Here is a 24,681-nt window from a genome sequence, read left to right as displayed (position 1 = left end):
CCCCGTTTATTGAAGTTGAACGTCACTCTTTGTCCATCCCAGTGATTGGTGTTTGATGGGAAAAGATTTGCTGCCGTCACGGTGTATTGGTATGAACCCCACCTGCCAGAGAGAGAGAGAGAGAGAGAGGTTTGGTGGAGACAAAGGTGTGTGTGTATACCTATGGCTGAGGGAATGTTTGCATGTCTCTTCACCTATTGATATGAACTATTGCAATCGTGTGTGTGTGTGTCTGTGTATGGCTGAGAGAGAATGTTTGCATGTCTTGTTCATCTACCTGTATTGATATGAACCATTGCAGTCGTGTGTGTGTGCGTGCAAGTTTATTAAACTGAGGGCTGATCTGTCATGGTGAAAGGCTAAACTAAGGCCATATTGTAATCCCCCCAGCTCGAAAGGTCGCCCCTATGTGAATTCCTCTGAAAATAGCAAGAAAAATAATAAAAATGACAATCTGAAGAGTTATCTCTAAGGGTGTCTGTCCTACGAAGAAAATAGTATCCTTACAGCTTGAATATCGCTCGAGTTGTCCCCAGCATTTGAGGGGTTATATTTAGGCACATACTGTACTTTTGGTGGCATGGGAGGTTTGTAAATTTTTTTTTTTTTTTTTTTTTTTTTTTTTTATATATATATATATATATATATATATATATATATATATATATCGCTTTCATGTTGACGTAATTTGCATCAGTATACAGTACAAGGGAACACTTGAGGTATAATATGCAGAATAAGTCGCTAAGGAAAAGGTGTTAGTAAATCCCCAAAATGGAACTTAGAATGCAACCCTATATTTGAATAGTTTATTCCACATTCCAGTAGGTCTAGTTTTGTCACAGTAATTTGCTTCTCCACTTACCATTGCATATTGAGCTTGTCACTTACCCTGCAATAGCTTTCATTCACAGCAAGAGGTGGTGGGGAAAATAAAACCAATCCTTATTTGCTTACCTATAGTGGCCATTGTTTTTTTTTTATCTTGCTACTGCCAAATGATTTTTGTTGTGGGATTAGAAATATATATTGTTTAGCCGCTTTCACTATGCGAGGTCTCCCCCTAAACTAAATAGAAGCGTCTGTTGCCATGAAAAGAGGCAGTATGATGTTAGTTATAATTATAGGAGTAGTAGTTGCAACTCCAGCCTCATCCGAATGTGAACCCGATGGGCTGCAGGTCAAAGTTCCCCCTCTTTTGTTGTCTGCCATTCTCCTTTTGTGGGAGACGGAGATAGCTGAGGGACATTTATATTACTGGGCAGCATCACTGCTTGGTCATACCAGTGCCATCATGTGAAGGTGTCCCTCTGCTGCACCAGTATGGTATTAAAGGGTCTATTGAAGTTAGTCTAATGCCTTAACAATTAGAGCTCTCCCCTAAGGTAACTGAAATCCTCCGGTGGTAGCAAGAACAATGTGTGAAATACGGTACTAGGTGACTTCATGCAGAGTTGGCTATACCAGTGCATAAATTTGGAAAGTGATACTGTACACTGTATGGTTTAGTTTTTTAGTTTTCCCTCTCAGTTGTGAATGACTATTAAATTTTAGCCCTTTATCATTGAACAACCATTTCAATTTTTTTTTTTTTTTTTTTTTTTTTTTTTTTTTTTTACCTCCGCTTCCAATGCTGCAGCAGCAAATTTTAGCAAAACAGTTACTGGAAAAAGAATTCAATCTTGATGTGTTGGCAGCCAATATGTATTTTTATTTTAGCCAGGATGAGGTTATGTTATAGTCCTGAACCCTCATATTGTGGCTTTGAATCATGTTGGTCATCGTGTTGTGGTCTAGGTGTGGGAACTAATAAATGCATTTGCAGTCTACTCCTTTTTGGAATATGGAGAAAAGTTACATTGAGTGACAAGCCAAATGGTTTCCTGTAAGCCAAGAAACCATTTACAACGCTGCGTGGTAACCATATAACCAAACCATACGTGCTCCCTACGTGTCAAGTGGGTTGGTGGAGGGTTAGTGCTCCACCCTGTAAAACAAATAACTCGGAGTCAAATGGCCACCCCATACGGGATTATAGCGTCTGGCAATAGATAGATAGATAGAATAGAAAAATTTTGCTTTTGTTTCTTTGTCCTTCCATTATAGGAATGTAACATGATACAGAAAACTTTTAGCATTCTTCTTTCTTTGTCCTTCCCCAGAAGCAAAGTACAGTAATGTACAGTTAGGTCCCATTATTCGTGCGGGTCATGTAGCTACCAGAACACCTTGCGAATGTTGAATTCCACAAATAGCCCAAACCTACTGCAGAAGTCACTGATTTCATTGTTTTAGCTGTTTCTATTACCTGCAAACCCACGATAACACCTGTAAATTCATTTTATGGCACGTTAATATTTCTGAAAAGGACAGCATAGGATGATGCACAAGCTTTTCAGGGTACCGCACAGTGTACTGTACTCACCATGCATTGACGATGAGAGTTTACCTTGTGCTGAACAGCACATGCTTAATAACACAGGGTAACTGCACATTTTGTAGGATAGCATTTTTCATGGAAAACATGGAAAAAAATCACTTATGAACCATTAGGAACAGCTGGTGCTGTGGGAAAAATAGGATATATTTTTATGTTATTTCTCAGATAAATCTGTGAATATGTGAACCCGTGAATAGTGGAGACTGACTGTAATATGGAAAAATATAGCATTCTTTTTTTTTTTCATTCCTGTTAAGAAGAGTTGCATGATCTGGAAAAATATAGCATTCTTCTTTCCTTGTCCTTCCCCTAAAGCAAAGTAACATGATAATTTTCATAATGAAGCTGGTATTTGTTTTTGGAGGAGCAGGAGACAAGGAGATTCTGTACTGTTCATGCCCTTCATGCAAAATAGTTACTGTATATTTGTTTGAAAGCTCTGCCCAATTTTATTTCATGAAATTGAGCTATGATGTGCATCCAGGTCATTTGTGCTACTGAACCATGAAATTATGGTCTTAACTCGGATGTCGGTGGAGGTTACTTGTTCGTGAACATTGATATTGTGGTTGTGAGGCCTGATGTTTTGGTTCAACTTATGGTTCCCTGATGTATTCACAGCCCAGAGAACTAATAGCAGTTATGGTCCTAAACCCCGATGTGACCCAAGTCGTATGGTCCAGAACCCCAAAGTTTTGGTCCAGTACTGAACTCGTATGATTAACCCCCCTTACTGGCTAGTCCCTAACACTAATGCTTGAGAGTAGTGACTGACATCTGGCCTAGTCACTGGCAGCTGTAGGGGGCACATAGAATGGCAAGTCACTCTTCTCTGACATGGTTGTTTTTCATTATCATATTTGAAGCATGGTTTGAATGGAAGTTAAAGAACTGACTGTTTACACAGGTAACAATGGTGTAGCTATGGAGAGGTCTTGGGAGGCAGCCCCAACTCCTGCCCAGTCAGATTTTTGGTTCTCATTTGAAATTTTGAATTACTTAATTTGTACCTTACCTAGGACTGTAAATTTGATTTAAATATTTTAAGTTATCACGTACAATTTCAGTTTCCACTATGCTAGGCACATTAATAGGATACAGCACTGTTAACTCAGCTGTATACATGTATTTAATGAGTTAAAACTCTTACATACTGGGATGCCTATAATTGAGCTTGACCCCACCTTGGGCCCCCCCCCCCCCCCCCATTTGCAGAGACCTAGCTATGCCGCTATCAAGCAAGCTGAACTACCATTGGTGCTTCAGTACCATGCTTCAAAACTGATTGTGTAAACCATCCTACACTTTAGTGCCTTCTACCCAGAGCACATTCTTCAGCAGTTGAACCCCACCTGATCCAGACTTCCTGTCATGATGACCTCAGTCTGAGGATGTCCTTTTTATTTTGTTCTAGCTTGTGCCAGATGATTTAATTCAGCTTGGGTTGGTATCCTTTAGGTGAATGGATTAACTCATTCTCTGTGAGGAGACACCAAAGCAAAATAAATAATCTGACAGGAGCAAAAATAATAATGATGTCCTCATAGTGAAGGGATTAACAGAGATTGCTTGCTATGAAAGTGATTTAGAAGGCCTTAAGTAATCAGACGGTATATATATATATATATATATATATATATATATATATATATATATATATATATATATATATATATATATATATATGTATGTATATATATATATATATATATATATATATATATATATATATATATATATATATATATATATATATATATATATATATATATATATATATATATATATATATATATATATATGTATGTATGTATGTATATATCGTCTTTTTTTAATGGCTTTGGGTTATGGCAGGTAGGGTTTAACATGCTTGTGGAGTGAAATGTTATGATAGAGGCACAGAAGGGTGAGGTGTGACCGTGGGTCATCTTCTCGTTGACTGGAGATTATCACCTCTTCCTTACCATTTGTGCAAGTGGTTTGTTAATATTTTCTTGTATGTCATTTAAGCAGTCCATTTTGACACAAGTACTATAGATAACATGCAAGAGAATATTAATGCACAGTAAGCAAATCAAACTGCAAAGGAAGAGATGCCACAAGCAATCCTAAGTTAACCAGAGTATGACCCCCCTTTAGTGTGAAGCGTTGTCACTCCCCGGACGCCGCCGCCTCACACTCCACTTGTCTTCCTCAGATGCTTATTGGTTTGCACAAGGGGATAACTCGCTGCCAAGTAAACAACAACAAAGGGCTTCCTTAGCAGGCCCTAATGACCTATTTTTTGGAGAAGGAGGTATTGTGTTACTTTTAACCAAAATTTAAACTAACCTTATAAAGTACTGTACTAGCTTAGGAAAATTTGCCCTTGCCAATCAACCATTTAACCTCTTCAGTCAAGTTGTGTGTTTAGTTGGTGTTGCTATCTCAAGACAAATTTATTTCATGAGGGAGACCTAGCTCGTCAAGCTCCTCCTGAGCTGAATAAAATCGTCTGGAGGTAACAAGAATTAAATACTAAACACATCATGGAATTGAAAAGGCTAATTCATGCTGAGTGTAGGTTAACCAGTGCTTCATTTTCCGTCCTTGGACAAGGGATAACGAAGCTGGAGATGATGCAGTGTTTGAACAGTAATCCAAAGATAAGTGACAAGGATCAAGCACAGTACATAAGAAGCTTCATTCACCAGTAGAGTATCAAGACACAGGGACAACAAATATACAGTTATGAAGCATAGTTACTGCTCATCCTTTGCTCCCTTAATCCCTTTGGTCTGGCAATGAATTGTTACATTTTTTTACTTTTTAGATGGTCTGATTCAGCTCAGGACAGAGTTATGGTAGTGAGGACGTTAACGAAGGCTATATCTAGCTCCCCAGATTTGTAAAGTCTCTCCAAACCGTGCATCTTCATCTAGAAATAACCAAAATAACCTAAAAATTTTCTCACCAGACTGAAGAGGTTAATGGGCTGGAAGGAAATCGAAGCTAAGGTTTCACACTAAACAAAGGCTTTTGTTGGTAGTTTGAAGCATTTCTTAGACTATACGGACCACAGTGTCATAGCGGACTGTTCTTTGTATGATCTGGCTAAGCTTCAGTCTACATTAACTCGTAGATAGTAGGTTTGAGTTGGTGTGAAGTTCTGGCTGTATTACGTCCTACCAGCCAGGGGTAAGGCCATATCCACACCGAATGCTTGCTGGTGTGGGTAGTTGCAGGCAGGAGTTGTGTGTCAGTATAACCCATAGTTCTTGCCAACACCCATCTGAGCCCAGTGAGACCACAACTGCCCATGCCAGCTAGTGTAAGTGTGGACTTGGGCTAAGGATAGAGGCTGAAGGGTAACTATGGTTCATGAGTGTATTTATGAATGATTCCTCACAACTTATATTCAGCTTCATGCATCAGGGTTTGGACTAAACCTTGAATGAACTCCAGGGAACCTGTTTTTCTAGGCTTGTAAGGCTTTCTAATACCTCTTATAAACTTTTGTATTTTTTTTATACTATACCTTACTCACACAGGTTTGTAAAATCAACATAAATGCAGTACGTAAAAGTGCAAGTCCATATGCAAAAATAAGCTGAAAAGGAAGAGATGCTTGGAAGCAGTCACAGTTTCTTTCCCAGACAGTGACCAAAGTAGTTCCTTACCTCTGTGCATGTTGCTGAGTAAGAGTGAGGATAAAATTATGACTACAGGTTTACATATGCGGCTAATGACATGCATGATAAAGCGCAATTCCCATTACTACACCCACCCCGTGACTACCCTCCTTAACATTTTTTACATGATGAAGAGCATGGATTGTTATCAACTTGGTCACTAGAAAGAACCTGTCCTATGATGCCTCAAAATAATGTCAACCTTACCTAACCCACATACTGTATATTTAACACTTAAGAGAATTTAAGGCGAGACACACCATAATGAGAGTTTAAAATGTTGTTATTAGTCACTTAATACTGTTTTTCTTAATATGATATTGCATGTGTGTTGCCTCTGTATGTGAGCAATTAGTCATAGTTATATTGTCATTTTGTCATGTCACTTGGTCCCTTCAGTAGTCATTTTATCAAGTGTCAGTTTTGTCCCTTCATCTATGATGCTTTAACTCACATCCATATCAAATTGCCTGAGATGTATTAAAACTCATATAATGTATGTCATGTTTCCCAGTCACTTTGTATTTGGTACTCTGCTTGTTTATAAATACCATGTATTGAAAATGAAATTTTTGTAATGGAGAATGTTAGTACATGTGTGCAACCAAATAATACTTTGCACAGCTTGATCTTTGTATTAGACTTCTTTTGATATGCTGCAACAAGATAAGGGTTTAGTGATCTTTCATATGCATGCCCAGTCCAGTTGTGTAAGTATTTTTAATTATTTTTTTAGCTGTAATTCGTTCATTGCTATATTACACAGCATGTTTTGAAACAGCATTGCATAAGTATGTAAGCATATCATGAATTGATTACTGGGTACATTTAGATCAGTTTGTTTTAATATAAAGTAGTAGCTGATCTACATGAAGAGTGTTGTTCTTAGCTTGTGCCCAGTGTTTTGAAACAGATTTGGTACAAAATATTAACCCCTTCAGTCCGAGGGCTCTTGAGAAGAAAATGGTGTCATTGGATTGAAGGGGTTAAGTAATTATTATGTTGATTTAACATTTTTGTAGTTTTGATTCTTTAATTGCTTCTTGGCGTTGTTTTTGATGCAGTATATGAAATGCATGTTACAGTAAAGCAGCTAAATAATACAGTACTTTTTACATTTTTGGTGTACAGGTAAATGCTTCTTATAAATCACTAGCAGAGTTAGGTAGAGCATTTTAACATATAGTTTAACCAGCACTTTTGGCATGGACTGCACCTAATAGCAGCTTCATTCAGTACCAGTGCATGGCAGAAAGCTCTGGCCATAGTTAATTTTCGGTTTTTAACAAGTAGAGAATTGCATTTATCGTAGGGCTGTAACTTAGGTGGCAGAGGAGACTGTGTAGTGTAGCACCTTTATATTGTTGATTTACTCTGCTCATTGCATCTTAATATCTTCTTGTGTATCATTGATGGTAGCTATGTTGGTATTAAAATTATTTACATAGCATAAAAGAGAATATCAAGGTGTAACATGCAGCATAAATAGCAAAGAAAAGGTGCAAAGAACCCTAATGTCACAGCAGTTTGGTTGAAAAGCGTGGACTAACTGACGAACTGTGAAAATCCAGTCTCAAAGCTTTCCCCTGTATTTCAGAATTAAATTTGCTGTGAAATATAGCAGAAAGACTTTGAAATTTGATGGTGCTGTGTGAACTTAACTCTCTCAGGCTCCTGTGACTCACGCTCAGTGGAATAACATCTGGCATTAGCTGGAATAGATTGCTAAAGTTGTTCCAGCCATGAGAGTGTTATTGGTGACAGTATTAATTCTCTCTGGTTGTTCTAACTCACTCATCTGAATATACTGTACATGTACAGTACTGGTAATCATCTGGCATTAGCTGCAATAGAATGCTAAGACTTGTTATGACCATGAGAGGGTTAATTTGGGTGTAATTATGTAGGATGCTAAACAAACTAACTTGTACATTCACTTTCAGATGATAAATCCTCTGGGCTGTCTTTCAAAGACAGAGAAGAACGGGTGCGTCAGCTGAGAGAGCGTCAGCAGTTAGAGAAGCAGCAGAAGCTTGAGGAACTCAAGGAACATGTGAGTTACCCCCTCTTACCCATTGAGAGAGAGAGATACAAGTCTCTGTTTGTGAAATTTAGTAGCACATAAGTTTTCTCCGGTCTTCTTCAGCTACACCTCCTAGGGATCACCCCCACCACTCAACCCTGTGAACTTGTTTGCATTCCATGGACCCATTTTTGTCCATGAACATATTTTCCTCTGTAATCAAATTTTCTATAATTGTTTTCCCCCCATGGACCCATGTTCCTTATTGACTTATTTTCCCCCATGGACCTGTTTCTCCCATGTTAGATAATTCTAACTTGTTCATTCTTCAACGTCCATATGTTTCCTCCTGATCACATTCTTTTGCTGTTTCATAATCAGGTCCCTTACTCATCTCTCATAACTCACACACACTGTGCTCCCATTAGGTGACTGCAGCTTATCATTTTCAGGAAATGAGTATGAATTCTTATCCTCAAGTGATGATGTGCTTTCCACTCCAGTCATATCCCATCCTCATCTTGTCTAGTACATCCCTTTGTCATCTCCTAATCTTTTCCATTTTTCTCCTGATTATGCCTCTGTGTCATCTCTTTTATCATGCCTTTCACTTGTCTACATCACACACCTACTCTATTGCCAGTAGATGGTGCAGCTCATTAAATTCCACATCTAACTGCTGTTAGTCATTTCCATTCCTCTTGTGATAAAGCCCCTTCCTCATTTGGTCTCTCTGCCTTTCCTCTCCATATCTAATCATCTCCTTCAAATAATGATGCCCTTTCCTAATAATTTCTCCTATAAATATTCCCCATCGTCATCCCTTTCTTGTTTGATCTTTCCATTTCCTTGTCCATTCTCACTCATTTTGAGCCTTTTTCAACTGACTAGTCTCCTCCTCTCTCATACACACCCACCCTCACCCCCATCAGGCGGCTGCAGCCCAACGTTTCCGGGAACAACAGGAGAATGAACGCCGCCGCCGCTTGGAAGAGATGAGGGTGCGAGATGCAGAACGGCGCTCACAGGTGGAGGAGCGCAAGAGGATCATCCAGCAAGCAGAACAAGACCGTAGGGAAGCTGTGCTTAGGAAAACTGCTGTGAGTTGTCATATTCATATAGATCTGAATCTTAAAGAACTGCCTAGAAGTTTGTATCTCCAAATGAATGGAATTAATCTGGCTTTTTTCTTTTGCCGTTGTACAGTGCACTCTCAACATATTTCTCAGGTTAGCTCACTTAAAAATTTTCCATTTTGTGATAATTGTACTCATTTCAACAAGTAATGATGCATACTCTGTACTGCATTTAATTAGGGATTTACAGTACTGGCTGTATCAGAAACATTCATTTTGCCATAGATATCTTCTTAATTTCTTTAAGCATATTACAGTATTTACTCAACTTCACAGAGTACATTATTGTTGTATATATGTAATACTGTACAAATCCATGAGCTTTATGACTGTCTACATAATTCATAATTCAGTTGTACTGGTATAAGATTTGAACCAGCTGACTGTGGTGTAAATGTATAGTATTAGTAGTACTGTACTGTATTAGGTACAGTGCGTACTGGAGATTATTCTGTGCATAGAATACTAATGGTTCATACTTAGGGTATATGAAATTTTATGTAATCTAGTACCCTCAGTGTGGCAGTTAATGGCATAGTTTATTAAGACATAACAAAATCTAAATTTAACATTATATCTCATTTTCAAGCTTCTTTTTCTTTTTTATACAGTGTAGTAAAGTTACATCGTCAGGTATCATCAATGTAGTGCTGCTCTTTGGTGACTGCCTTTTCTTTTCTTCCTTTTTTCCATCCTTCCTCATCTGTCTTTTTTTCCTTTATTCTTTCCTCTTGCTTCTGGCTACAGGTGACTGCATTGAGCAACAAGCCAAATGGTTTCCAGTACACCAGGAAACCACTTACTCTGCTGGGTGGTAACCACATAACCAAACTATGGCACCTGGTGATTTAATGGGTAATTAAGGTGCTTCAGTGGGATCGAGCCAGTGTAAGTTTATATCCAAGGGGTGGTTGTGATTTCGTTTCGTTTTTAAAGGCTCCAACATGCTTGCATGTGTCGGCCTTGGTCACCTAATGGCGGCTCTCCACGCTGCACGATCCATTGCAGCTTCCCTGTTCAGTCCCTTAACCCTAAGGTCACACTTAATGACCTCGTCCCATGTCTTTCTCGGTCTACCCCTCAAAACCTCACCCCCAATATTAACACTTCTCACCTTCCTCACCCAGTTATCATCCTCCATCCTCTCCACATGTCCAAACCACCTCAATCTACCTCTCCTCATCACAACACCAATACACTCCAGTCCCATCCTACCTCTCAACTCTTCCATTGTAAACCCAGCCCCTCCAGGCCTTGGGCGCAGGGACGCACTGCACATCCACCTAATCATTGTCATTTCTGTACGTCTGAGCCGGCGAATGTCTTCCTCCTTACATAATGCCACTCAGGGCTGTGTGAGGCTGGTCACTTTCATCTTAACCCTTCGTTAGTCCTGTGGGGTATTCAAATGTGGTTAGTCCTGTGGGGTGTTACAACACCCCAATACAAAAATATATGTAGTGTTACTAACATGTAAATTATATTCATACTGCCGGTTCAGCATATCTCTGCAATCACTAATGAAAAGATTGAATGCCTTGTAGGTGGTGTTTATTAATTTATAATAATCATCATCATCATCATCCTGACCTTTCCCACCCAAGGGCAGAGTGAGGAGTTTCAGTGTCCAGACAACCCAAATTTGCCCAATCCAATGGGCCACGCTTTCATTCACTCGATCATTCAAGCTCCCGGAATCCTGGCTGTATCAGATACGCCAAAAAACATTCACCACATTCTGTAGCTTCACCTAAACGTATCCAATTGAATCAGTCCGGACACTGCCACGTTACAAAGGGGTGCCAAATCACTGGTCATGCACTTCTCCTCACAACATTCATCCAGCCAGCTTGATCTCTTTATCAGTTCCCCAGCCTCACTGACTTCCAAACCTCTCTTCCTGACACACACTTCCACCATATCTCTCCACCTTCTCCTTGGCCTACCTGTCCTCCTCCCTCCTTCAAATTCGCTCAGATATACCTTTTTCACCACTCTCTTGTTATCCATTCTCTCCACATGACCATACCATCTCAGTACACTCTCTTCAATTCTGGCATCCACTGACATCCTCACTCCACACCTTTCACAAATCACATTATTTCGTATCCTATCCACCCTCTGTACTCCACATACATTCCACAGCAGTCCCACCTCCACTGCTCTTACTCCTGACTTTTCATTTTCATGCATCATCATAGTCTTACATCCATGTGTTAAAGTTGGCACTAACACTCCCGCATGTAAGCCTCGTTCAGCTGCAGCACTCAGACCTGTTTCTTATCAAGGCCTTCATTGCACCAGCTACTTTTCTTCCTTGTGTCACTCATCTGTCAGGTAAACATGCACAGGAAAATACATTTTGTGATTTTTAAAATCAGTATAATGACAAACAGTGTGCAAAAATAAGATAAAAAACCAATCTGTATCACAATATGATATAAATGGTTAGTTTGATGGGGTGACTTGACTTTCCAGGGGGGGAAAAAGTGCCCCTCTCTCTTTCCACTCTTCCTTCTTTCTGTCGTTCCTCATATGTCCATCTTTCCTTCTTTCTTTCCTCCTCCTTCTGTCTACAGGTGACTTTACACTGAATGACAAGCCAAATGGTTCCCTGAACACCAGGAAACCATTTACAGTACAATCCCTGCTATCCAGTATCCAGACAAACGGAATACTCAGAAAAACGGGAAAATTCAAGGGCTGGTAAAAATGTCAGTAAGTTATAGCTGTATGCCAATTTGAATGGACCGCCAAACCGCAGTTTTATCGTGTCACGCGAGGCTGGGTGAAGTCGTACTAAGCAAGGTGAAGGCATTTCTGGCTAATGTAAATCCTCTTAACCAGCCCTCCTCTTCCCTCTTTCCCCTACTTGAATTCAGTCATCCTCCACACCCTCCACAATTTCCACAAATCACCACTCTGCTTTTTTCCACCAGACGGTAAACAAGCTCTGTTTCTGTTGTGTTGCTCTGATGGACAGTAATTTCAACACTCCAAAATGCCTAAATAGCAAACTAAACGTAAGCGTGTCGTGCTTACCTTGAAACAGAAGCTGGGCATATGCAGTTGATTTGAAAATAGGCGAACATTATAAAACACTGATGACTGAATATAATGTAGGAAATTCAACGATTTATGATATCAAGGCCTAAGCATCCAAGCTCAATGAATTTTTCATGAAAAGCGAGACAAGTAAGTCCATTGAAAAAAGGCATACTCTTCATCATTCAAGTGGTTTTGCTTAGAAAGATCTAGGGGAGCACTTATTTCTGGTCCTCTTATACAAGAAAAAGCAAGAGAGTTTCACAGTAAAATGAATATTGAAGTCGAGTGTGTTTTCGGTATTGGATGGTTAAATCGTTTCAAAGACAGGCATGGAATTTGTAAACCAAACATCTCGGGAGAGAGCAAATCAGCAAACAGCAAACACCGGTGTTTTGCTTCCTAACGGACCGACTCTAACTTGCACCACATAAATTCATCTTAGAATGCATGTGTGCTGGCAGAGATGAAAAAAAAATGTTAATAGGAATGAAGGTTTACTTTGTTGGAAGAAAAAAAAAATATATTCTTGCACTTCATATGTACACCATGTATTTTATTTTGTGCAAAACAGCTGATTGGCGGGTGAAGAGTGGAATAGTGGTGGTCAGTCGGGGCCGGGACCGTAAACAAAGCTTGTGTGGGGGCATAGGGGTCGTGATGATTCTACTGTGCAGTCTTAACATCAGTTCACCAATAAATGTTCAAGATTTTGTTTCTTTATTTTTCCACTTTTATGAGTACAGTACATACAACGAATACTTCGGTAGTTAACAGAATGGTGCAAAACAGATGAGTGGTGGAATGGTGGCGGTCAGTTGGGGCCGGGACCGTAAACATAGGTCATGTGGGGACACAGGTGTCGTGATAATTCACCAATAAATATTCAGGATTTTATTTCTTTAGTTTTCCATTTTTATGAGTACAGTACATACAACAAATTATTCGGTAGTTATGAGAATGGACTTGTGCATTTTGCATTACTGCAAGGCATTGCATGCACGTGCATTATGACCATGGTGTATGTTTACGAGGCAATTTTTTGGTGGAATCTCTTAGTGTGGCCCCTGCTGTGAGTGGTGAGTACCTGAATTGTATTTATTGCTGTGATAATTATCACCTTTGTATAGATTTGAATATCAGAACTATGGGAAAAATCTGTAACTGGGAAGGTAAATTCCCCAAGCTGCTCGGTTAACTGGGATTGTACTGTACTGTGCTAGATGGTAGCCATAAAACCAAACACTTACAACCAGACGAAGCACATCATTAACAACCTCAAGCACTCATCTGCCTGTGGACCAGACTACATAAGCAACATTCACCTTAAACACGTAGGACCACAAGGCATACAAGCACTCACCAACATATCAAACTACAGCTACTCACACAACATAATACCCAACATCTGGAAGCATGGCAGTATCATCACTATCCCTAAACCCAACAAAGACCCCACGTTACCCTTCTCACATCGTCCCATCCCACTCCTCTGCACCCCCTCTAAAGTCACCGAACGACTGATACCACAACTAGTCACACCTCACATTCCCCTAGCCCAGTCACAACATGGCTTTAGGCCACCACACTCCACAAACACCCTTCTTACAGACCTTACACAGAGAGTTTTCGATGGCATAAATTCAGCTAGGCCACCACACAGAACACTCCTAATCACACTAGACATTAGCAAAACTTTTGATGCCATCCCCCGCCACAACCTCACAAACAAAATACTCAGTACAAACATGCACAATAACACAAAAAGATGGCTGGCAAACTACTTAGCAGGCAGATGTGCACACGTAACATTTGCCGGTCAATCTTCTAACATCAGAAACTTCACAAACGGCGGCCCCCAAGAATCTGTTTTGTCCCCTACACTCTTTAATCTATACATGCATGATGTACCCACACCCCACACACCATAGATACACATAGCTTCCTATGCAGATGATATATCACTTACATGTACGCACCAAAATGCAAACACAGCTGCACACATCATTCAACCTTACCTCAACACATTACACGAATGGTTCACCACAAACAGGCTCAAAATAGCCCCAGCCAAATCTACAGTGACTCTTCTCACAAACTGGACAGCAGAACACAGTCACATCCCACACCTCACCATAAACAACACTCCCCTACCACACACACACACACACACACACACACACACACACAAAATCCTTGGTGTAACATACAATACATCAATATCATTTAAACAACACATCACAAACTTTAAAAATAAAATAACACCAAGACTCAATGCTTTGAGGTCACTTGCCCATACAACATTTGGACACAACAAAGAAACCACCACCACAGTATACAAACAATACATACTGAATGTATGCATTGTTTGTATACTGATGAATTATGCAAGCCCTGCCTGGGCTTCTAACCTGACCAAAACACACTACAACACTCTACAGACCATACAGAACAAGGCCCTAAAAACAATCACAGGCTGCACAGCTACTACACTCACAGACCACCTACATCAAGAAACCAAAGTCCTCAAAGTCAAGGATCACCTAGATATGAGAGGCACCCAGTTTCTTGCTGCAGCCTCCACAAACCCACAACATCCACTACAATACATGGCAGCACATCCACACCCACACCAAGGAACATCAAAACAACACCCAGCACACAATACCATACACAAATACTGTCATCCCTCCCCCCTCTCCCACCTCAGGCCAGCTTCCAGAAACATATCCACACTCAGATCACTCGCCGCTCCATTCAGTCACTTAAAGACGACACACAGCTGCATGCACGGCCTCCTGACATCCACCCTTCTGAATCCTGTCTTCCTCGTGAGGACAGGGTCCACCTGTCCAGGCTGAGATGTGGGCACCATCCAGCCCTCTTAAGCTACCAGAAGAGGCTGGATGACTCCGTCGCTGATGCCTGTCCAGGATGCAACACAGCATCCCATACTATTAAGCACATTATGGAAGACTGCATTGCACACAATCACCTACGCCAGCAACACAACATACACTCGTTGAGAGCTCTGTGGGAAAGCCCGGTCTTGGCCATGGCCTTCTTAAGGGACTCGGGGCTGTTCGGCCAGACTGCCTAGGGAACAACTACTACTACTACTGTGGTGCCTGGTGTTTTAGGGGGTAATTAAGGCCCTCCAGCCAGATTGAGCCTGTGACGGTTTATATCCAAAGGGTGGTTGGGTTTTATTGCTCTTGTATATAATACCACTCAGGGATGAGTGAAACTGGTCACTCTCATCTTAAGTGTCAGGACCAACTTACCTAGCCCCGGGTTGCTACGCACCTCATGGGGCAACACCGCATTAGGTGATGTATGTATGTATGTTCATTGTACTATTAAAATGCCTTTGTCTCCAGGAACGAGAGCAGAGGATGGAGTCAAAGCGTCGAAATGAACGAAGCAGTATCGTCTTTGCCTTTGGAAGCTCCACCCCACGCATGTTGGACCCCAAGGATAACAACACTGCCTCTTACTGGGGGTCTCGCAGGTAGGGGAATTGTTGTTGATTTGAGATTTAGAGAGTAGGGAATGTAAAGTACTGTACAGGTAAGAATGTGAAATGCAGATGTGGAGTACAGAAAATGCAAAGTATGAAAAATCAATACATTGGAAATGTGAGGTGCAGTTGTCAGCTACAGAAAATTAGAGAAAATGTGAATTGCCATACAGTTATACAAAAGCTGTGTGAAGTATGAATGTGATCATGTGAAGTACTGAAAACATAAAGTACAGTATAGGAAATACCAAAACAGGCGGTACTTAATTAAGGGATGTATTCAGAGATATTACAGTATTACACATAATTGTTATTGTGAAATGGGGGAACAGGAAAGTCAGTTTTGTGGGTAACGTGAAACTTTATTTTGTACTATCTCTTGCTACAGTAAAAGCTTGATATAACGAACTTCAGTAGACCGGAATTTGCTTTTATTGGAATCGAAGAGCTACTGGACAAAATTCTTATGTATCAGAAAAAGTCCGATAAAGCCATAATCAGTCCAGACTGCCTGACTGCTTCAGCTATGTTCATCACAATAAGGAAAATAAAACACATTTATCAGTGTACAGTACAGTACTGTATTATTATAAACAGTATATTACAGTATACCATTTGATTATTGTAGTCACTGTATAATACAGTACAGTACTGCAATGGTAATGAAAACAGTTTAAAAACCATTGGTGGGATCCAGACTAATGCCTGATATATTGGAAAAAGTCCAGGATAGTGGGGGAAAGTCTGGATGGCGCCTTTATTGGGATTTTGCCTTTTTTGGAAGGGCTTGGGCCCAAATTAGTTCGTTATAGTGAGGTTTTACTGTATTAAAGGTAAAAAAGAGCATCAAACAGGTACTTTATCATGAGAATTTTATGTAATTATGTGCATAAAAGGACATAATTAATAATAGTATTTCAGTAAATTTGTAACTTGAAAAATGAAGAAGAATGTGGCACATAGTTGCTTAGTTGAGAAGTATAATTATTTATTATTTAACACATTTCTCACCATGAAGCTCTGAATAAACACGGTAACACTTAACATGCTACTTTTCATTGGCAGGTGGTTACGATGTGGTGGATATTGTCAGGGTTGATAGAACTCACACAAACACACTCTCGCACACATTTCTTTAAATTGCTTGCTTATGGATTCTAATATTTAACACACAGATACACCCAGTCACAGTCAATACACTTTGGTACATATTTACTCCCTAGAATATTATGTGTACATGTTTGAAAATACATCGACCGGTAATCATTCATGCTGGATCATAATGCTGACATTTGACAATTTTCGCTCAATAAGGTAGTTTTTAGGAACACATTAATTATAGTGTCAAATGTGAAATGGCTGTAGATAGAAGTAGGTCACTGTAAAGTTAATTCCTTTTAGTCCAGGGCCATCATTTATGTTTTTATTCTTGCTGTTATCCCACTTTTATTAAACTTAAGAGAGACTGTGTAGTGAAGGGGTTAATGAAGGCTGTATGTGACCTCTTTAGTTTGGAAGGCCTCTCCTGAAGTGAACAGAGTCATTTTGGGACAGCAAGAATAAAACAGTTGCATCCCCATAATGAAGAAATAAAAACTGACCGTTTATTACTTGAGCCCTACAAAAGCTATGGAGAATAGATTAGAATGGAGAAATCTAGGAAGGAAGTACAGTAAACCCTCAATATAACGAACTAATTGGGAGGAGGGGTGGGTTGCTATATCCAATAATTTGCTATATCTGAGGGCCGGTATTATCCTAGGGATTACCGAACCTAGGTCGCCATAACCGGGAAGTCGTTCGGTCCTACGAGCACAACAACCCCCCCTAAACTTACTCTATGAAGTTTTGCATGAAGAATTCAATAGTTTATGAAGTTGTAAATACAATACTGTATGAATTTGTACATATAAATATAATACAGTACCTATAATAAGAATGCAGTGTAATGTAGTACAGTACTGTTACAGTACACTTACTGTGCCAGGAAGGGTTGCTGTTGAAGTACACTCACTGTCTGGAAGGGATGCTGTTGTCACCATGGGCAGATTCGTGAACTTACTCCCCACACTTAGCGACCTTTGTTCGCAAAATCTGGGGGTAGTTCGGTCGCGATATAGCCGTTTGCTATATGCGAAATTCTCAATACCAGGGTTCGTTATATCGAGGGTTTACTGTAAATACTGAACAGGATTAAGAAATGCGGCACCATACCTTGAAAATAGTGTAGGTTCACCGCAGTACAAGCAAGTCTCAATATATTTGTACAATATATATTTTTTCATTTTGGGTGTCTGACTCGAGGCATAGTGAGGGATGTGTTTAAAAAATAAACCACAGTTTCTTTTCAATACAGTTGATGCCGTATAATAAGGGGAACTGACAAATCAGCTTTAATTACTTTTTACTTTGTCACCCCAAGGTTCCTTTTCTGGGAACACTGCGGCTTCCAGGAAACTGGCCACATCCCGGGGGCACTCCAAGAGAATTATCAGTGAGGTTACGTTATTGATTTACCTTTGCTGAGTGAAGTTTAAATGTTGGGGTATTAGATATTCAGTGTGATACTGTTACTGCTGGCATGCTGGGTTGGGCATATGGTATATCATACTTTTAATATTTATTGGTTCAAGGAAAAGTGAGGGCCTAAATGAAGTCTTGCCAGAGTTAACTCATGTTGATCTTGGGATGCTGTTTTCATTCATATTTGTGTTGGGTGGAATGCTGTCCAGAATGAGGTGTCTTTGTCTGCATAGGAGAACTTTGCTCAGTAATTTATGTCTGAATATGTTTTATGATGTCTAAAATATTTGGGTTGTGGGTTGGATTGGTATTACTGGGAATAGTTGTTTTGGGTGTTGTGGCTCCAGCCTCGTATGAACTTGAACTGGGGGAATTGCAGGCTGAAGTTACCCCTCCCCAGTCCACCATTCTCTTCTTAGGTAATAGAGAACTGAAGAACTTCTTATAACCAGGCAGTGAAATAGCTGGTTTTTATTGGTTCCACCACATGAAGGTGTTCCTCTCGAACATCAGAGGGAATAGAAAGAGACAGGAATAAATATTTTTGTTTTTGTCTGATGGAGGATGGGTTGTGATGTGATTGAATACGTGGGATGTCATGCTTTTTTTGTAAAACTGAGTTTCATCCATATACAAGTAATAAATAAGAGTCAGAACTTTAGTTATCATATAGAAGGAAGGCCATCTTTTACATAGTCTGGAGCTGTTCTTTGTTGGAGATTCTAATTGTAAGAAACAGGCTGTAGAAGCATTCTTTACAGATGCACAGATGCGCTGTCTGTAGAGAGTGGTGTCTTTCTGTTGACCGAAGGTTGTATTGTTAGTGACTTTAGAATGTTTAGATTTCTAGTGGATTTAGTTGTTTGTTTTGTAATGTAAATGAGGAGTAGATATCATGTCTGTGATAGGTAATGCCCTGTATAGCAGGAATTTTTTTTACAAGGGGATCCAGTGGTCTGTAATTTAAGGATTGGCTTGTTTGGATTCTCTTCTGTCTGGTGAAGAATTTTGTTGGAATCAGTCTTGTAGTTGAATGAAATGCTGTAATGCTGTACATTTCAAGCAACAGCACTGTATTGAAGACATTGTCCAATATTGTTAAAGTCATCAGAACCAAACATGCAGTACACTGATGTTGAGGGATTGCTCTGATTAGGACAACTGAAGAGTGTAAGTAAGAGTTGTTCCTGTAGGTGAAGGGACATATTGTCTGCTTGATATTTATTTTTGTGTGTGTTACTTTATATGCTGTATCAGGTGGGAAGTTTATGAGCCACATTTTGACATTCTTTACATCTGTTTGGATAATTCTAAGTGAGAGAATGTTTGGACGAATTGTCATATGTGTATGTCATCTTTATATGTAGAGAACATTGACTGTGCTTAGCTGTTTGGGTCATCTCACTTGATGGCAGTTCTCTATGTGTTGTGATCTTGAGCCATTTCCCTCATCAGTCTCCAGCCCCAGAGGTCTCCACACGGGAATTCATCTCATGTCTTCCATGATCTGCACCTAAGCATTCTCCATATCTGTGACTCTCTGCAACCAGCCAGCCTCCCTTTCCTCTCAGAATGTCCAAACCATTTTCACTTTTTGGTTCACATTACTTCTCTATTATCTTTGCCAAATCTCTCACATTACACTGCAGTATACTTTGTTTTCCTCACTCATTGATGATCTGCTCGTCCATATCAACATTCTCATTTCTGTAATTGAAGTCTGCTTGTATCCTCATGCTTTGGCCACAGTTCGCTTCCATACAACATGATACTTCACATACATTTTGTAGCAAGAACCCTTCACATGTTGGTTGAAATATTAGGCTGTATGGCAGTGAGACAAAGAGGCCTCATTTATAAGTATCTGCTGCTGTGATACTAATTCTGTACTGACTAAGGGGTATATCTTGTTTAAATCTGTACCCCAATGGCTGTGGCATGCCCTTCAAGAGGCACATTTGGCTGGGTGTGGTCAACCTTTCAGAATCTTCCTGTGTGTGTTACAATTTTCAGTGTTTTCATAAAGCACAAAGCACATGTTTATGCATGAAAAGTGGCCAGACAGGGGTTGATGCATTCTTTGTCTCATGTGGCGGTTGGCGATGGCTTTTTTCCAGCTGTGTGGGTGCTACTGGCCCAAAAATATGCTGCAGTGGCCAGAAACTGCCAGAAACAAGATGTCGTCAGCTCGTCACTACAATACATGTAAATGAAGGCATCCTGTAATTCTCCGGTGTGTTTCGTTTGCAAGGAATAAGATAGATTAACTTGTCTGTATCCAGACACCTTATAATCCCATATGGGGTGACCACAAATAAATGTGTGTGGGTTATTTGTGTATGATGAGAATTTCTTAAAAATTTTGATGTGGACAAGGTCAGTTTTTCCCAAATATCTCACACCACAAATGTCCCATTTGTTTTTCATGCCGCAGCCAAGGGGTTGAACATGTGTTGGAGTGTGTTAGTGGAATGGCTCAATTTTTCCCCAATATCTCACGTAGCATATATCCAATTTGATGGTCATGCTGCAGCCTAAGGGTTAAGTATGTGTTGGAGTGTGTAAGTGAATTGACTTTGAAACTATGTTGTATGGGGGAGAGGAATATGTGCAGTTTTATGCTTTTGAGGATTGTTTTTTCTGCAGACTTTATACATTGGAGAAAAAGGATTTTGGGCAGTTTGAATAATGCTGGTATGCAGGTTTGTTTAGTTTTAGGATTGGGATTATGCATATATGTTTCCAGGTTGCTGGAATTTTGTTATGCTGCCAAGAGTAATTGAAAATGTGAGGTAAGTTGGACATAGCATTTAGATCTAAATGATTGATTGAGATGAAAAAGAGTGAAGTGTTATGTGGGCCATATGCTTTATGGGTGCTTCTATGTGTATATACTTATATATTTAGAGTCCATTGACTGTGCATACATATGTAGGACTTTTCACTTGATGGCAGCTCTCCATATGCCATGATCTGGAGCTGTTTCCATGCTCAGTCAGTTGTCCTGGAAGTTTCCATAATTAGGACCTGATCTTTATAGGTAGGAGTTGAAATTTAGTCATAACCTTTTTTGTAATTTACTCAAGACATCATCATCATCATCCAGATCTCTTTTCCCATCCTAGGGCAGGATGAAGAGTAGCAGCATCCAGACAGCCAAAGTTTGCCCAGTTCAGTGGGTCATGCTTCCATTCACTCATCATTCAAGCCCACGGAATCCTGGCTCCACCTGATAGGCCAAAAAATGTCACCACATTCTGTAGCTTCACATATACTTATCCAGTAGAGCCAATCCGAATGTTTTCATGTTAAAAGGGAGTCCCATATCCCTGGTCATGTGCTTCTTTGCACAAACTTCAACCAGCCAGCTCGATCTCTTGTCAGTCCCTTAGCCTCACCAACTTCCAAACCACTTTTCCTCACACACTCAACCACCATACCTTTCCACCTTCTTCTTGGCCTACCTCGCCTCCTTCCTCCTTCAGATTCGCTCAGATATACCCTTTTCACCACTCTCTTGTCATCCATTCTCTCTACATGACCATACCATCTCAGCACACTCTTTGATTCTGGTGTCCACAGACTCTTTCACTCTGCATCTTTCAAGAATCACATTATTCTGTATCCTATCCACTCTCTGTACTCCACATACATTCCTTAACAGTCCCATCTCCACTGCTCTTACTCTTGACTTTTCATTTTCATGCCACACCAAAGTCTCACACTTGTATGTTAAAGTTGGCACCAACACTCCTTCGTGTAAGCCTCTCACAACTGCAACACTCAGGCTTCTGTTTCGTATCAAGGCCATCATAGCACCACCTACTTTTCTTCCTTGTGTCACTCGACTGTCCACTTCTTTTGCATATATTCCTCTCTTTTTTCTATCACTGAACCCAGGTATTTGTCTCTCACCAATACCCGTCTCCCTCCATTCCCTGTAACATCACACTGTGAGACACCTTCTCTCTCAATAACTACCACTTTACTCTTTTCTGCATTTACTCTCAAGGCATGATGCTCACAGACAGCTACAAACTGCACTAGTCTATCAAGTTCTTGTCCAGTATTTGCAAGTAGCACTACATCAGTATCATACATTAAATTTGAGATATTCCATCCATCACCATTCATTACAAACGCCATGCTTCTCTCCATTACTCATGTCTTTACATTGCTCATCACCCCATCCATATATATACTGAACAACCATGGGGACATCACGCAACCTTGTCACACACCCACACTGATTGTGAATCATTATTTTAGATGCCCATTTACCCTTACACATTCCTCCCTACCATCATAAAAACCCTCAGAGGCACCTAGCAGCTTACCATCTACACTATACATGCGCAGAACCTTCCACAATCCTTCTTTTTACTTTGTCATATGTATTTTCCAGATCCATAAATGAAATAAACACCTTATAGTCTTTCTCAAAAGCCCTCTCCACTATCTGGCTCACTGCAAATATTTGATCCACACATCCCCTGCCACTCCTGAAGCCACCCTTTTGTCACCCGCTAGGCCTTGTGACATCTCTCTTACTTTATCAATAATGATTCTTCCTTATGTCTTTCCAACAACACTCAACACACATGCCATGATAATTCTTGCACTTACTTTGCCCACCTTTATTTTTGTACAGGGGTACAATCACAGCCTTTTTCCACTCTGCTGGCACAGTTTCACTCATCCATGCCTTCTTACACATCTCCAACATTACCTCATTTTGCTCTCTCCACCACACTTAATCATCTCTGCATATGCCTCATCAACCCCAGCTGCTTTCCCATTTTTCTGCCGCTTCACAGCACTGTTCACCTGTGTGAGTGTCACTTTTCCTGGCACTGCATTCATTCTGTGTACGTCCCTAAAACCAATCATGTTTACAGTCGCTCTGCTTTCTCCATTCCCATTGATCAGACCATCAAAATATTAATTCTATCTAGTCCTTACTTCATCTCCAGGGGTTAATAATCTACCACTTACATCCTTCACACTTTTGCATTTCTTATGTCTCACTTATACATTTCTGCACCTCTTTCTAGAATAACTTCCAATGTTTAGAGTAGTTTGTATTAATTTTTCTTCCTAGATCATTTACCTCCCTCATTTTCCTTGTCTCTAATGTCTTTATGTGCTTCTTGCTTCCGGTATATTCAGTTCATATTTCAGTTGAACCCATGTCCTGTAACCACTCTAGCCACTTCTTTAACTTTTCCTCCACTGCTTTCTTAACTTCTTCATCCCACTCAAGACTTAATTGCAGGAAAAACATCAAAGGAAGTATAATTGACATTGTAATTAGCACCTTCAGTTTGGTGTCTTTTTCAGTTTATTTTTGTTCCTAACAGACAATTTTATTCATCTTAGGAGTGACCTTTTGAACTAGGGAGGTTTGATAACACCTTTCATTGGAAGAGGTCTCCCCTAAGCTGAATAACATCGTCTGGAGACAGCAGGTACTCTGGTGTGCTGCCAGATTCAAAGGGTTAAACAACCTTAAGGATTGTATTCTTGTCACTTTACAAGGCTAGCATACACTTCTTGTTTACCTATTTCACTTCTGCATATAGCATGTTAATATCTTTTGTAGGTTGTTTATGCAAACCACATAAAATCATTCTGTGTACTACAAGTGTATAGCTAACAGACCAGGAAGTACTAAAGCGTACTAGACAAGATAAATAACTGAAATTCTTTACTGTAATAAATTTCCTGAATGTGCAAAAATACTGCACTTAATGAGAACTAACCGTTCATGTCTGATGTGTACAGAGCAACATCAACAACCAATGTCCACCTTGCCGACACTTCCATCGTCCGCCGCTCCTCTGAGTGTGGTGAGACAGACCTTAGCCGCAAGCGAGCAACATCAGCTCATGGACTCGACAGGAAGCCAGAAGGTAACCATTCTTTTCTAGTATCTGTTTATCATAGTACCATGATTATTTCAAATGGAGGAATTTTACCAGCATATGGAAATTGTGGTATGGAGAAGATTTAACAGTTTTAGCCCAACTTGGATCAGGTTAGGCCAGAAGTACTACATCTTCCCAATATTGTAATCAGTGTTTATAAATGCAGGTAGAATTCTTCCAGTCCTTTTTAATACAGTACCTTTTATCCTCTCTAGGGGGTATGTATTGATCCCCAGAGGCAAAGTCATATTAGTACAGTTGCCCCCCCACCCCACCCCCCCACCCCCAGATTTAACTCTTCTGCCACACCCCATGCCCTCCCCTCTCCCAAGCTAGCAGTGTTAAAGCATTTTCTGTAGGCCCCCCACAGACTAGATTATATGTTGCAACTCTGTC

At 40.1% G+C, this 24,681-nt stretch overlaps 1 protein-coding gene across 5 annotated transcripts in view; it reads left to right on the top strand.

The window, feature by feature from the left end:
* LOC145407459 (uncharacterized) overlaps positions 1-24,681 on the top strand; it is a 564,352-nt gene that overhangs the window by 471,950 nt on the left and 67,721 nt on the right. For 3 of the 5 annotated variants that reach the window (XM_080278390.1, XM_080278391.1, XM_080278389.1), the window contains 4 exons: positions 8,055-8,164; positions 9,067-9,234; positions 15,696-15,826; positions 24,143-24,270. In XM_080278390.1, coding sequence (XP_080134516.1) covers positions 8,055-8,164; positions 9,067-9,234; positions 15,696-15,826; positions 24,143-24,270 — 537 coding nt within the window. Of the gene's footprint in view, positions 1-4,637; positions 4,737-8,054; positions 8,165-9,066; positions 9,235-15,695; positions 15,827-24,142; positions 24,271-24,681 lie in introns of all 5 variants that reach the window. The other 2 variants (XM_080278388.1, XM_080278392.1) reach the window with 1 other exon arrangement.

The sequence above is a fragment of the Coenobita brevimanus genome, chromosome 73 (genome assembly GCF_032717465.1).
Source record: "Coenobita brevimanus isolate Jiangsu-jjx chromosome 73, ASM3271746v2, whole genome shotgun sequence".
In the NCBI taxonomy this organism is placed as follows: Eukaryota; Metazoa; Arthropoda; class Malacostraca; order Decapoda; family Coenobitidae; genus Coenobita; species Coenobita brevimanus.
The sequence above is the reverse complement of the archived record's forward strand: the minus strand, read 5'-3'. Positions and strand labels throughout refer to the sequence as shown.